General features: G+C 36.7%; 1 protein-coding gene across 1 annotated transcript in view; it reads right to left on the bottom strand.

The window, feature by feature from the left end:
• RALGPS2 (Ral GEF with PH domain and SH3 binding motif 2) overlaps nucleotides 1–16,772 on the bottom strand; it is a 152,845-nt gene that overhangs the window by 55,501 nt on the left and 80,572 nt on the right. The window contains 4 exon segments of the mRNA XM_017891677.1: nucleotides 933–1,025; nucleotides 10,000–10,046; nucleotides 10,049–10,088; nucleotides 13,594–13,677. Of these exon segments, the coding sequence (XP_017747166.1) occupies nucleotides 933–1,025; nucleotides 10,000–10,046; nucleotides 10,049–10,088; nucleotides 13,594–13,677 (264 nt within the window).

Raw genomic sequence — 16,772 nt, 5'->3', positions numbered from 1 at the left:
AAAAAGAAATATAAAAGGATCATAAGCTTTTCCATACTAATGTTTTCCAATATAGAAATCTACACTGGTTTTCATGGGAAACATCTCTCTCTTCAGATACTATAAAAGCAAAAGCAGCCCTTTGTTAATTAAAACAGTTATATTTTAGTAATAAAAAAAGTTTTAAAAGTCAGTCATGATTTTAGCACAGGACCTTAAAACACATTGATCCTTTGTACAAAATGTAATAGATTCTAAACAAAATTATTGCTCTTTAACATTTAAGAATAGTACTGAATAAATTTATTTGAATATAAAATTTTATTTATATAAAATCTAAATGAAAAATACCTGAAAAGATTGAGTACAGTATCATGTTACTCAAATATGAAAATACACAAATTTGCAGAGGTCAAAATTCATACTCTGATCTTGTGTAAGTAATAGAACCAAATATGATTAACATAATAGTATCAGCATATGCAGCAATAGCAAATAATTCCATGTTAATCATCAAGTTTTCCATTATTCCTAAGGAAAAAGATTAATAATGGAAATTGAAATCAGTAAATTTTTTTTGAAACCTACGATTTAGATATTCCTCAAACTTTCCAAAAGCATAATCTTTATGATTAAATGCAACTTTTTTGTATTTATACCTTCCCATCAGCTGAATATTAAACACTACGTTGTCAAAGATACTGAAAGTGTTCCAACAAAATGATTCTCTAAGGAGCAAAACCAAGCACCAAACTGCACCCCAAAATTACCTTATACCCAGTGCACTGCTTAAGGAAAAAAAAGGTAGGTATCAAAGAACAGAGTACAAAGCAATTTAAAAATCCTTATCGATTATCATTATATTGACCTTAATAAGAATTACAAAGAAAATGAATACATCTTTCCTTTCCACAGGAAATCTAACCTTTCATTAACTAAAGAATATTACTCACCGCCCATGTTTTAGTCAACCTGAAAATTGGGGCACTCTGTAAGCCAGAAACCACTGCCATAAGTGCATGAAGGTTATTCAGCTCATACAGTTTCTGAAGATAAAAAAAAAATGGGGGAGAGGGATAAAAAAGAAACAACATGAATACAAGAAAAATTTAGACTAACAAGTACAATCTTGGCAACTGGTAGTGTTCAGCATATACTACCTTCATTACTAAGATCTGTCTTTAGAGTACCCACTATGTTTACACTAAGTTGCTTTGGTACACAACAGAACTTACATGTTATACTGTGGCACTGTCCCCAAGCTCTGGGAATAAATCTACTTCTAGCTGAGTAATATATTAAGAAAACCAAGGTTATGCCTCATTATCAAGTTTACATGGTATGATCACGAAAGCTGGTTTCTAGTAAACAGTCTCCCTTATACTGAACTATTACTAAGCCTCTGCTTTATGTTTCAAGTTTCAAGAAAGGGTCAACATCCAGGATTCTGATTTGGTTTCCCATCCAGTACTCCCATTATTCCACGGCAATGGTGAAACCTGCCTTTCACAGTACAGTCCTCCTCAATTTTCTGCTTCCTCCTACCCAAATCCCCAGATCCTTTTTCCTTCATTGACGCTGAGACACTGATTTTACAGTCTGCATGCAGAAAACTCCTACCTAACACTAGTTTCCAGCACTTTCCCATGAGATCTGCACAACATTTATTGCTGATTTCCCAGATTTTTAAATACTACCTGACGCTTACATCCCGCAAGTCCTGTCTAAAAATTAGTCATTTTACAACTGTCCTAATCTTACTACCAGGTAAGTCCCAGGTCTAGAAAATGCTGTGGATAGAGCATTTAATTGAAAGCCCGAAGAAAACAAATAAAAACAAAATAAATTAATAACACAAAACATAATATAAACCTTCACACAAGGTTATACGATCTAACTGGGAAACCATTCAACGGATGTATTTTAAGTATTTATTATACTAGGCACCATATTAGACAGCATATACAAAAATGAAAAAGACCTATCAAGAAGCTTCAGTCTAGTGAGACAGACATGAAAACAAATACAAATCCAATTTGCATATTTCTAGAACAAAAGTATATATAGCGTTCTATAAATAAAAGTATATGTAGGGTTCTACAGAATAATCAGCAATCAGTCTCTAACTTTGAGAGATTCTGATTTCCAGAAATGACACTTGAGAGTGAGGGGCTATGAGAAAGAGGGACTACAATATACAAAAAGCACAAAGGCATGAAGGTGTCTGGAAGCTGAGTATCAGAAGTATCAGAGTATCAGAAGAAGAGAACAGAAAGGGCCATTTTCACATGTGAAGCCTCTTTAGAGGCTAGACTTACTCTCATGAGCAGTAAGAACTCCAGTGGAGGATCTGGAGAATTTTAAAATTTGAGAATGATATAACTGAATGCCACGCATCAGTTCACAACCCTTTATCTGCAATTCTGAGATCTCAAACCTGAAAAGTCAAAGTTTTGTTTATTTGGTAAGTGTGGTCTCAAGTTCACTAGGCGGGAAAATCTAACCTGATGAGAGGCTAATGACAGACTTTATTGATCTCACTTAAGGTGAATAATTACATGTTTTGCTCCAAAAATATTAAATGTGTTTGATTTCAAGGTATTACATAAGCAGGAGGTGGAGGTGACTGCAATGAAAATGCCACAGATGATAAATGAACTACATACACCACCTTTCTAAAATCTGTAAAAAAAAAAAAAGTGTATTCCTAAATATATCTGGCCCCAAATGCTTTGGGTAAGATATTATGGATGTGTACTACATTTTTGAAAGATCAGGGAGCAGAAGGCGGCATATACAGGAAGGGAATCAGTTCAGACACTACAGTGAGAGATGATAAGAAGGATCTGATACATCAGTGTCAGCGGAGTTGAAGAGGGGGAATGGATTCAAAATTTAGTAAAGGCTACATACCAGAAGTCTGGCAAATTAGACACCTTGACCTACTCTTCCAATGAAAATAATTAAAATACTGGGTAAGATATGAAACACATCTTATGAAAATTCACTGTAAAGCTAGCAATAAAGTTAAGAATACTTAGGGCCCTAAAACTAAGAGAAGGAGAATCCAGAGATGTAAGCTGAACGCCAAAGCTGGCAATCCCTTGGAGGACATATGAAAATCTGGTTAGCTTTCCAAGCTTCAGGGGACACATTGCCCAGGGCCTGCCTAACCTGTGGTAGGGGTTCCAATAAGAGACTCTCATTGCCTAAAGTCACTGCCTAAAGCAGAGACACTGAAGGACTCATAGCCTGAGTGTAAGGGCAGGATAGAAATAATCCTCACCCACCATCAAGAGACTGCCAGGCAACAATGCCTGTTCTGAATCTTAGTGCTAAGGGAAGAGGGGAGGGGTGTTATGGAAGTTTATAGCCCAAATAACTACTTCATAGTAAGAATAAACAGAGGCCGGGCGTGGTGACTCACACTTGTAATCCCAGCACTTCCAGAGGCTGAGGAAGGTGGACTGCTTGAGCCCAGGAGTTCAAGACCAGCCTGGGCAACATGGCAAAACCTTGTCTCTACAAAAAAAAAAAAAAAAACCAACCACAGAAATTAACCAGGCACGTGGTGGCATGTGCCTGTAGTCCCAGCTACTCAGGAGGCTGAGATGGGAGGACTGCTTAAGCCTAGGAGGCAGAGGTTGCGATGAATCGTGATTGTGCCACTGCACTCCAGCCTGGGCAACCCAGGAAGACCCTGTCTCAAAAAAAAACAAAAAAAGAAAAACGATAAAAACCTCACGCTGAACTAGTAGCTTCTGCTACCAATAGCAGATGTAGAACATGAGAAACCATTGCTAAAGCCATAACGGCAAGAAAACAAAATAGATAAACTTAGAAAGAAAACCATTTTATTAAAAACACTGGAGAGTTGTGGACACAAAGAACACAAACAACTAAATTCCAAAGTAAAAAAACAACAACAGCCTTTAAACAGTTTTTTTCCCCCTGAGGGCATATGCTGAATCTCTACAAGGCAAGGCAAAGATGAAGCCTCCAATAGGCAGATTTTGCTAAAGTAAGAAGAAACCAGTGCTTTTACCACCTTGTGGGCTGGTATAACGGACTAGAATCCGCAGGAGTTTCAAACCTAGAGTTGGCTCTGTGTCCACCGATTCACTCCTAATGGAACTTTCTTTACTGTGTGTCAGTGCTGGAGGCTGACATCTGGGTTAGAAAGCAGAGAGGGATCTCTGGGACTTAGATCCCAGGGTCCTACTAGAGCAAGGGGCCTGTACCATACAAAGTACAGATTTTGCCCTGAGTCATTTGTGACTAGAGGTGACTTGAAACTATCTAAAGCTAAAACTCAACCCTATCCACCTCAATTCCTAATGGGATCAGAAAAATCAGTTTCTCTCTTTTTTTTCTTTTTTGAGACGTGGTCTCGCTCTGTTGCCCAGGCTGGAGTGCAGTGGCGTGCTCTCGGCTCACTGCAACCTCCGCCTACCAGGTTCAAGTGATTCTCCCGAGTAGCTGGGACTACAGGTGAGCTCCACCACGCATGGCTAATTTTTGTATTTTTTAAGGTTTCACTACGTTGACCAGCTGGTCTCGAACTCCTGACCTGAGGTGATCTGCCTAACTTGGCCTCCCAGGGTGACAGGATTACAAGCGTGAGCCACCATGCCCGGCCAGAAAAATCAGCTTCTCATTCTCGTTCCCTCACAGAGGATTGGGCTTAACCACCCTTGGGAGAAGAGAATATTTACTCCAGTCTCTACCATTCTTTTAGATACAATGTTTAAAGGTAGAAAAGTCAGAAAGGAAGAAGTCAAATCTGCCTTTATTTTCAGATAACACGATCGCATATGTAGTACCAAACAATTAGAAAATGAGACGAAAAAACATTTACAATAATATCAGAACATTGGCTGTCTACTAGAAATAATGATATGCAATATGCAAGAGTGCTTCACTGAAAATAAAGTACTGCCGAGAAAAATTTTAAAAAACTTAAACAAAGGTATATCATGTTTGTGGACTGAAAGTCTTAATATTGTTATCAATTCTTCCCAAAGTGATCTATAAGTTCAATAAAACCTCAATCAAAAATGCAAGCAGGCCATGTTGCAGAAATTGATAGGCTACTTCTAAAATTTCTACAGATACAAAATGGAGATAGCACAGCCAAGACAATCTTGAAGAAGAAAAAAAATCTAGAACATTATCAGATTTCAAGGCTTACTACAAAGCTATAGTAATTAAGACAAAGAGATATTAGAATAAGAACAGACAAATAAATCAACGGAACAGAAATATACCTATACATATTTGATCAAGTAATTTCCAACCAAAATGTCAAAGCAGTTAAACAGAGAAAAGAATGGAATTAGCACAATTAGATATTCTTTTTTTTTTAAATTGAGACGGAGTCTCTGTTGCCCAGGCTGGAGTGCAGTGGTGCGATCTTGGCTCACCACAACCTCTGCCTCCCGGGTTCAAGCGATTCTCCTGCCTCAGCGTGGGTGACGGGAGCAAAACTCCATCTCCAAAAAAAACCACTTCAAACTATAATACTTCTAGGAGTGATCAAAGGAAAACGTCTTTATGACCCTGGATTAGGAAAAGATTTATTAAACAAGACACAAAAAACACTAACCACAAAGATAAAAATAACAAATTGGACTACATCAAAACTGAACAGTTCTGCTCACTAACCAAAAGACAGCATTAAGAAAATAAAAAGGCAAGTCACAGACTGGGAAAAAATACATATTTCTGAAAAGGGTTTGTATTCAGAATACATTAAAAAAAATCCCTACAACTTGGTAAGACAAACAATCCTATTAAAAATATGGGCAAAAGATTTGGAAAAGATAGTATCACAAAACAAAATATCTGAATGGTCCACATACATATGAAAAGATACTCAACCATGACTATAATCAGAAAAATACAAATTAAAACCACAATAAGATACTACTACACACCCAAAAGAAAGGCCAAATTTAAAAAAAAAATTAAACACCAAGTACTGGCAAGATGTGTGGAGTAACTGGAAGACTCTTATTGCTGACTTAAATTTAAAGTGGTAAAACCAACAGGGTTATGTTGGAAAATAACAATATTTGGAAGTTTCTAATAAAGTTAAAACATATTCCTAATCTATAACCCAGCAAGTCCACCATTCCTAGGTATAATACAAGAAAACTCAATGCATATTCCACAAAAATGTTCATAACAGCTTTATTCATAAAAGCCAAAGTAAAAACAAATGTGCATTAATAAGAAAATGATATACTGTGGAATATCCATACACTGGAAATCTACTTCGCAATAAAAGAATTATAGATAACATGCAACGCGGATGAATCTCAACAACATGGTAAGCAAGAGTAGCCAACCACAAGCAACAGCTTTCTGTAGGATCCCACTTACATAAACTCCCAGAACAGTGTTCATCTATACTGTGGCAGTGGGGTGTGTTGGCAGGGCAGTACGGAGAAAATGTTGTTTGGGAAAGTGCTTGAAGGAACTTTGTTGTAACATAAAAGGGCCTTATGAGAAATGGGCCCTTACCAGACACTGAATCTGCTGACACCTTGACATTGGACTTAATTCTCACAGTTCCCTAGAATGTTTATTGTTTATAAATGTTTGTTTTTACAAGCCACCTAGTTTATGGTATTTGTGTTACAGCAGCCGGAACAGACCAAGACAGAAATTAAGGATCAGTAAATCTGACTACCAAAATTAAGAACATATAAATCAGAAAATATGAAAAAAGTGATAAGACAAGCCACAAATAGGAAGATACACGCAAAGCTTATGAGAACTAGCATCTAGTTATATAAAGAACTCCTATAAAAATCAATAAAAGACTGCCAGGTGCGGTGGCTCACGCCTGTAATCCCAGCACTTTGGGAGGCTGAGGTGGGCAGATCACCTGAGGTCAGGAGCTCAAGACCAGCCTAGCTAACATGGCAAAACTCCGTCCTACTAAAAAAAAGTACAAAAATTAACTGGGCATGGTGGTGTGAGCCTGTAATCCCAGCTACTTGGGAGGCTGAGGCAGGAGAATCACATGAACTCAGGAGGTGGAGGGTGCAGTGAACCAAGACTGCACCACCGCACTACAGCCTGGGCGACACAGTGAGACTCAAAAAAACAAAAACAAAACAAAAAACCACACACACACACACACACACACACACACACACACACACACACACACACACACACAATAAAAGACCAATACCAAAATAGAAAACTGCTGAAAAATCTTAAACAGACCTTTCAAGAGAGAAAACCTAAATGGCCAATTTAAAAAAAGATGTTCACTCCTACTGGATTCAATGAAAGGCAATTAAAACTAAAACGAGATACATTTCACATCCACCAGAATTGGCAACAATGAAAAATTTTGACAATATCAGATGGTGACATGGATGTAGAGCAACAGGCATCTTCATACATTGCTAGTGAGCATATATAAATGTAACCAGTTTGGAGGTTATCTATAACAAAGTTAAAGAGATGAGAGGCCGGGTACAGTAGCTTGCACTTGTAATCCCAGCACTTTGGGAGGCCAACATGGGAGGATCACTTGGTACAGGAGTTCAAGACCAGCCTGGGCAACATAATGAGACCTTGTCTCTACAAAACAACAACAACAACAAAACAGAAATTAGCCAGGGGTGGTGGCATATGCCTGTAATCCCAACTACTTGGGAGGCTGAGGTGGGAAGACTGCCTGGGCCCAGGAGGTCAAGGATGCAGTGAGTTGGGATTACACCACTGGCCTTCAGCCCAGGAGACAGAACAAGATCCTGTCTAAACAAAAGAGAGAGAGCCTCAGTAATTTCACTGCTAGTACGAACTCTGTATTTCTAGGGCATCAATCGTCACATAAGCACCAAGAGACTCATACAAGAATGCTTATGGCAGCAGGGCTTATAATAGCAAAAATCTGGAAATAATCCAAAGTACACTGAATAATCTGTGATATGTACAAACAGGATACTCTATAACAGAACTACTCCCAAAACCATTAAGTAATGCTGCTGAGTTATGAAAGTACAAAAATAAATATAGAATAATTCAATTTAAACAAAATCCAAAGGCATGTATTTGCAACAATATATAATTCAGAAACATACATACTGTAAAAGAAAAACAAAATTCAAAGCAATGGTTCCCACTGTAGTAGAAGGGAAGGAGGTGGCATATGAAGAGGTATATGAAAATTTCCAGTGGTCAGTGGGTGCATGGGTATCCACATTATCATTCTTTTGATACTTTAAATATTCTTACATTCTTCTGTATCTATGTGATGGTAAGTTTGATGTGTCAACTTGGCTAGACTATTAGTATCAGTTATTTAATCAAACCCTAATCTAGGTGTTGCCATGAAGATATTTTGTAGATGCGGTTAACATCTACAATCAGTAGATTGTACAGTAGACCTGTACAATCAGGAGGCAGAGTTTGCAGTGAGCCGAGATCCCGCCACTGCACTCCAGCCTGGGCCACAGAGTGCAACTCCATCTCCAAAAAAAAAAAAAAAAAAAAAAAATTTTTCCAAAAATAATCACAAAAAAATTTAAAAAAATATTTTGACACTTTTGCAAAATATCAAAATTGTAGAAGGCTAGCTCTGCCACCTAGTGCCACAGAATGTTAGAACACAATTGCTCCCATGTTCTTAAGGAAAACAGGAAAGAGTTATAACTCATAATAATTGTAAACATAGTACCCTCATTTTATTCTGTCTTCTTTCATTCACAGGTGAGGAAAGTTATGTATTTATTACAAGAGTAACGAATGAACGTGGCTACAATTACCATACTTTTTAGTGAACTTTAAGGGAAACCAAAAATATCCTAAAATATACTTCTTTGACATATTTTGAGATGGCTATTCAGAGGGCCTACAGACAGAAATAGCCCTGAAAAGCTGCCTTTTGTAGAGGAGATTCGCATCTGTAGAATCTATATTGGTGAAATGAACAGCTAGGCTTTCTCTGAGCATCCTCTCCCTTGTCTAGATCTAGGAAAGATTAACTCAACCACTCAACCATAGGCTACCCCAACTATTCTTTCTGAGGGTAGCTCTGAGATTATCTGAGATATTTCCTTGAGGTATCTGTCTTTGCTTAATATGTTTTTCTCCCTTTGCTCTCCCATAACCTGTAATGCCACCTCTCCCAGAGCTCAGGGAAACTTGGTCTCAGGACTTTGTTCTCTGGGCTCATTCATTTTCCCTGAAAATCACTTACTCTTATGCACCTCCTCCCCAAAAACTCTCTTCTCCCCAGTGAAGAAGATATTTAGGCATCAACCATTTGGCCCTGCTTTGAGTTTATGCTTTGTATGACTCCTATGCACATGTAATAAATCCGCTATGCTTTTCTCTCATTAACCTGTCTTTTGTTATATGGCTGCCAGCCTTGACCCTTCATGAAGAGCTCACTCCCCCTTTCTGCCCCTACAACTAAATTCAGAGTTGTTACAAGTTTTAATAAAATCTTGGTATCCTTTGTAGAATATCCTGTCTCGCCCTTCTAATTTCCAACTACCTTTGAAATCCATGCTCCATTTCTCTTGCTGTATTTATTATCTATGTCACACAATAACTGTTCAGTTAACAATGTGGCAACATCACATATACCATTCTCTTAAAAATAAAGTCTTATTCTTCACATGGTTCACTTGGGAAGTGAAGTAGTATTCTCCTACTTAATCCTTATGGCTTTCCTCATCACCTGCAAAATAGTCCAGTATTTTATAAATATCATACTTTACCGTAATCCAACCTTTGTCTACTTATTCAGTAAAACAGATCACATAATTCAGTTACTCAGAGAGTGGGAGGAAGAATAAAAGAAAGGGCAGGAAAACAGGAAGAATAAAGAAAAAGGCAGAGAAAGTAGGCATCCAATTTTAAAAACTGACTTATATAAATGAACCTTATTTTTCCAGTATCGGTAAACAGTGAATAAAGCATCATGAATATTTATTCACTTACAAATATTTATGAATGGTTGAACTCAAAATAAAACACAAGTTTTCTTACCTTAGCAGTTTTAATATAGTGGCTCAAAACTTCTGCTCTAATTTTAATGTTTGAGCATGAAGAATCTCTCTAACAACCCAAAAGCTTACCTGTAAATAAAAATTTTAGATAAATATCACTATAATTTTTAATTTGTAAGGTTTTTTTTTGCTGTATTCTAAAAATTTTTGGCAGAATTAGGTAGGCTCTAAAATTAAACATTGTAAAAGATGCTACTTATAGCAGGTTCTTCTGTGGCTGTGTAATTCTACATGACCGTTTATTTAGATTGAGTAGAATAATAAGTGAAGATTCCCAAGTAGGGTTTTCTTGGTGTAAATAAAACAAAATATCAAAAGAAAAAAATATATATCTAAGTTAACATTCTAAGATTNATCTCTCTAACAACCCAAAAGCTTACCTGTAAATAAAAATTTTAGATAAATATCACTATAATTTTAATTTGTAAGGTTTTTTTTTGCTGTATTCTAAAATTTTGGCAGAATTAGGTAGGCTCTAAAATTAAACATTGTAAAAGATGCTACTTATAGCAGGTTCTTCTGTGGCTGTGTAATTCTACATGACCGTTTATTTAGATTGAGTAGAATAATAAGTGAAGATTCCCAAGTAGGGTTTTCTTGGTGTAAATAAAACAAAATATCAAAAGAAAAAAATATATATCTAAGTTAACATTCTAAGATTAAAACTGCATTTCAAAAATTTTGTAATGCTTTCAAATAAAACCATCTTGATTTAAAAAATAATTAAAACTAATTTATTAGAAGGCAGATTAGATATAATACTAAAATGCTCTACTCTGAACAGTTTGCTTATTATATGACACAATATGTCCACGTAATACACTTTAATTCATGTACTATGAAAACAAAGTCAAAGCACTGTACGTTGGTTCACTTATACAAATCTAAATACAGAATATAGTTTGAAATTATTGTGCAAAAAATAACGCCACTGCCTCATATTTCTTCACATCTTTAATGAGAAATATTTCAGATTTTACTTGCAATTTTCATCTGTAAACAAATGTCATTATGTATGTATTTTACATATATTTTACAAATATATATGTAAATATAAAGTATACATATTTTACAAAGTCACCTTAATACTTGTTACTATACTTGGGCTACTAAGAGTAATAATCCTCCCCAATTCTAACAAGGTTTACTCCAAAAAAAAAAAAAAAAAAGTTATGCTATGGGAATCTTAATAACCTTAGCAAATATCAACTACAAATTCAAATCTAAAGCGTATGTTCACCAATTTAATTAAATTTAACATCAGGCAAATTTTAAGACAAATATTATGGTGATTTGTTTTGTTTTGGAGACAGAGTCTTGTTCTGTTGCCCAGGCTGGAGTGTAGTGGGGTGATCTCGGCTAACTGCAACCTCTGTCTCCCAGGCTCAAGTGATTCTCCTGCCTCAGCCTCCTAAGTAGCTGAGATTACAGGTGTTAGCCACCATGCCCAGCCAATTTCTGTATTTTTTTAAGTTGAGACAGGGTTTTGCCATGTTGCCCAAGCTGGTCTCAAACTCCTGAGCTCAAGTGATCCACCAGCCTCTGCCTCCCAAAGTGCTGGGATTACAGGCATGAGCCACTACACCTGGCCAACACAATTTGTTTTTTTGTTTTTTTTTTTAAGACGAGGTCTCAGTATGTTGCCCAAGCTGGTCTTGAACTCTTGGGCTCAAGTGATTTTCTTGTCTCAGCCTCCCAGTAGCTGGAACTACAGGCACTTGCCACTGCACCTGGCTTAGACAATTTGTCTATGGTGCTTTTAAGCAAACATTCTTTGTCACTCTCTCATCCAAAGTTAGGACGTGTATCACTTCTTACTGAATCTGAGCAGGCTTGTGACTGCTTTGATGAAGAAAGTATTAGTGAAAGTGACACTAACTTCCAGGACGAGGTCATAAAAGACTATGCAGCTCCTGTCTTGATTGCTGGAACATTCTCTTGGAGAGCCCTAAGCTACTATGTAATAAATCCAGCCACCCCGAGACCCCTATACTGGAAGGCTAAGTGTACATGCTCCCCAAATGACAGTCTGTTAAAGCCAACCACATTTAAGAACGCTAACCCAGAATAACCAACACCAAGACACGGTTTCATAAAATTACTGGACTCACAAGAAAAAATATTTTTGCTATAAGCCCCTAAAATTGCTGGGTTACATATAACAAACTTTGTTTTTTTAATGTATTCTGAATGGGAAGAAAAATAAAGGATTTCCTCTAGAGATCAAAAACAAATAAGGAAATAAAAGCAAAGCAGTGGTTACAAGAGTGGGTACTGCAGCTGCCCGTGGAGGATTTCCTATCTCAGTGACACAGGGGCTTGGGACTTAATGCCCCTTCAAAGACATAATACAAGGCCTCACACCTCTCCACTCCTCCATTTCTATCTAATGCTACTCAAAGGTCTACAATCTCAGTGAAAAGGTAGACTAAAACAATTCACTTATTTTTTAATTCCCTTGATCTATAATAATGTAGGCTCTGGGTGGTCAAGGAGAAAAAAAGAAAAACTCTTTCATAAGAATTTGTAGACTGGGCATGGTGGCTTATGCTTACAATCACAGTGCCTTGAAAGGCTGAGGCAGGAGGATCGCTTGAGGCCAGGAGTTCGAGACCAGCTTGGGCAACATAGTGAGACCTCATCTCCACAAAATAATCTTTTTAAGTTAGTCTGGCGTAGTGGTGCATGCCTGTAGTCCTAGCTCCCTGAGAGGCTGAGTCGGGAGGACTGGTTGAGCCCAAGAATTTGAGGTTGCAGTGAGCTATGACTGCACCACTGTACTCCAGTTTAGGTGACAGATAGAGGCCCTGTCTCTGAAAAAAGAAAAAATTAATTTAATTTTAAAAGAAGAATTTGTTAACTATAGGCTGCCTTTAACTGGATTTGGTATTTAAATTTTTACTACAGAGAAGTACAAAGATGCCCCAAGCACAACAATAAACATAAAAAACAGTCCCAGGTCTGCGACAGCCCTGGTTATGAGCAAAAGCAAACAAAAATCCTCTTAGAATATGTATTCCCTCAATTGAGGCAGCAGCAAAATTCTCATGGATAAAGCTCAGACACGAGCTTTCAAGCCAAAGATACAAAATTCATTATGTATCTTTGAAAAAACCACTTTAAGAATGAGCACAAATAGAGTAGTAGTACCCCAAGAAGTTCCAATAATAACACAGAAACTATATTGAAAATTTATAAATTTTAAAAATAAAATAAAAATAAGAAAAGAGCATGGCTGGTGTAAAAGCATACAGATTTGAAACAGATAAAACACACCTGAAGACAATCAGTGAACTGAAATGTAGATCTGAGGAAATCACTCAGAATGGAGGATAAAAACAAAGATAGAAAATATGTAAGGTAAGAGATAAGTAGGAAAGAACGTCAAGTTCCAATAAATTTTCAACAGGAATTACAGAGAAAAAAAAACAGAGATCATGCACAGAGACAATACTTGAGAGATACTGGCTGAAAATATTCCAGAACTGATGTAAAAAGTTAAATTATTTCTTAAGGAAAAAGTATATCTTGAGGAACTGAATTTCAGATACAGTATCAAAATTTATAAACTCACATGATTGAATCTTCTTGTGAAGGCAACTGCATTTGGTGCAGAACTGTATTTTTCTTTTTTATTCCATCCACAACTTGAAAGCTCCTGGAAAATTAAGGTGAAAATTAAATATTAGTAATAGCCCAGTTTTCTTGCCAGATTAAGGCTTTCAAAACATTAAAGACAGTTTGTGTTCTTTTCTAGAATCACTTTATTTAATGGGAACATACGTAATTTTATATCCATTCAGTTAAATCACAGAAGCAAATTTGATTAGCAGGACGTAAGAGAGCACAATGACTGAAAACACAGGCAAATTTACATTCCACAGGCAGAATATTGGTGGATTCTTCTCTGAAAAGATTTGAATCCCAAGAGGAAAAGATCCACAGATGAAGATGAGCATCCCACAACATACAGTGAAGACTACTAGTTGGCAAGCTCTATTCATTCGCCCAGAGCTTCCAATCAGTTTTCTAGTATCTCACTCTTTGAGCTAACAGTCGATCACTCCAGACATTTGAAGAAACCTTTAATAAAATGGATCATGATCCCCCAAAGTGCCTGTTGACAGAATACGAAGGGCCCACAAACTTGTATAAAAAAAATTAAAATTCATTTTACACTAACCTCTAACTGAAATAAGACAGTCCTTTTAGTTATAAATGTAGGCTACAGATTACAGTGGTATTGGCAATGCATGTGACGTAGTTACCAATCAAAATCACTGATATTTTCATATCACATTACAGTTGATGCAGATACTTTACAAATATCATTTACACTCATCACTACTTCAAACTTACGGTAGTTGTTTTATTTTTTTGAGACAGGGTCTTCCTCTGTTGCCCAGACTGGAATATACTGGTAGGATTACAGTTCGCTACAACTTCGATCTCCCTGGCTCAAGCAATTCTTCCACCTCAGCCTTCCAAGTAGCTGGGGCTAAATGTGTGTACCACCATACTTGACTAATTTTGTTTTTATTTTTTGTAGAGACAGGGTCTCACTATGTTGGCCAGACTGGTTTGGAAGTCCTATGCTGAAGCAATTCTCCTGCCTCAGCCTTTCAAAGTACTGATTACAGGCATGAATCATCACACCCAGATATGGTAGTATTTAAGACTGGCCTCTAGATTTTACCACATTAACAAAGAAGCACATGCATTGCTGTATACCAGCTTTAAAAAATATTTTGATAAGTATATTTTAATAGAACTGATTTCCTTTTAAAGAAGCGTTAGCGTTCCACAGGCTTCAGTCTGCCGGATGGGCCCAAGGTCCGAAACAGGTTAACAAACCTCTATAATACAACAATAGACAGGGAGAGAGAGAAACCACAAGAAGAAAGAAAAAGAACTCTGAGGAAGTAGAGTTAGGGCAGAAAACAGAAGAAGTCGAGTTAGGGCAGGGAACAAAGAAAACTGAGAAAAGAAGAAGCCAAAACCATATAATTATTTTTTAATATATGAAAAAAGACATTGTACCCATTAAGCAAAAACAGGAGGATATATAAAAAGAAATATTCAGAGAACAAAATAGAGCTTTCAGAAATAAAAAATGTAGGATAAATTTGAAAGTCAGTAGAAGAGTTGTGAAATAAAGGTGACTAAATCTTTTAAACAAAAAGTTAATGATAGCAGTAAAATGTTTTTATGCTAATTTGAAGACTGTAAGAGTCAACATCTGAATAACAGGAATTTTAAGAGGAAACAGAGAAAACTGATCAAAGATTCAAACACAAAACAACAACAAAAATAGCACATATAGGAAAAAAGGGATCAGAAGGCATCAGATATCTTAATAGCAGCACTGGAAGTTAAAAGACAACTGAAGCAATGCCTTCAATTTTGAAGAATTCAGTTTTCTAGAATTCTATATCCAACACGAATATCAATTAAGTTTGAAAGTAGACTACAGAAATTTTCAGACATGAACATCTCAGAGAATGTGCCTTCTATGTACCTACTCTCAGAGAACTAGTAGAGTATGTGCTCTATCATAACAAACTAGCAAACAAAGAAAAAGGAAGATATGAGACCCAGGAAACTGAAGAGCCACAATAGAAAAAAAAAAAAAAATACTGGGAATCCTCTGATTAACAGCAATGGGAGATTCTGGGGCAAAGCTACAAGCAGACCTTTAAGAACAAGAGTCAAGAAAGGAGCAAGAGGACAGAAATTCCAACAGACATCTGTCTCTGAAAGTGAAAAAAAAAAAAATTCCTTATGTGTTTGGAAATATTAAGAAGAGACATTCAGTACATTCACTTCTGGCAGAAATTTAGTGATGGATACAAAGAAAACTAAAGTACGTTTTAGCTCAAAGAAAACAAAATTTGAGTAAATCATCACAGTTCAATTGTAAAGAATATAGTTAGTCAAAACTGTGATATAACTGTATGTGCAAAAGAAGGAGAAGTGAATTATATAACTGGGGAGGAGAGAATATAAGACAGTGAAATCATCTTCTATAGTAAAGAGTCAATGTATCATATTTAAAATAAAAAAATCAAGGAAAAGTAAAGATTTAGATCTACTATGTGAAAAACAGACATAAATTCCTCAGAGGAGAAACAGCTAAGATATCTGGGTGGGAGTGGGGCTCCAGGATCGAGGTTGGAAAGATGAGAATAACTGAGTTAGGGTTTTGCTGTATTTTGTTCTCTTACACAAATATTTGACCTCTTAAACATGGTACATGCATATCTTCAATAAAATCTTAACATAGAAACCAAAAAAAACAAAAAACAAAAAACGAATAGATTGAGTCAGGGGAAGACTGAGGAAATAGTTAAGATGATACTATGGTCCTTCAAGAGAAAGGTAATGTTCCCTAAACCAGGGCACTGTCAGTGGATATGGAAAAAAATGATAGTGATTCAAGACATTCTGGAGGCAGACAGGACTTTGTCAAGAATTGGACTCATGCGACGTAAGCTAAAAACGAAGTCTGCAGAAGTACTAAGACTTCAGGTTTCTTCCTTGAGCAACTGAGATGGGGAATACTGAGGGGAGAGATGACAATTATTTCTACATAGTAGACAAGGAGTGACTGCTCTGGAGATAAAACTGTCTTTTAAATCTTTTTTTTGAGAAGGAGTCTCGCTCTGTCACCCAGGCTGGAGTGCAGTGGCCAGATCTCAGCTCACTGCAAACTCCGCCTCCCGGGTTTACGCCATTCTCCTGCCTCAGCCTCCC

Source organism: Rhinopithecus bieti, unplaced genomic scaffold (genome assembly GCF_001698545.2).
Source record: "Rhinopithecus bieti isolate Rb0 unplaced genomic scaffold, ASM169854v2 scaffold_20101, whole genome shotgun sequence".
Classification (NCBI taxonomy): Eukaryota; Metazoa; Chordata; class Mammalia; order Primates; family Cercopithecidae; genus Rhinopithecus; species Rhinopithecus bieti.
Note: the sequence above shows the minus strand (reverse complement) of the source record. Positions and strands in the feature narration are given on the sequence as shown.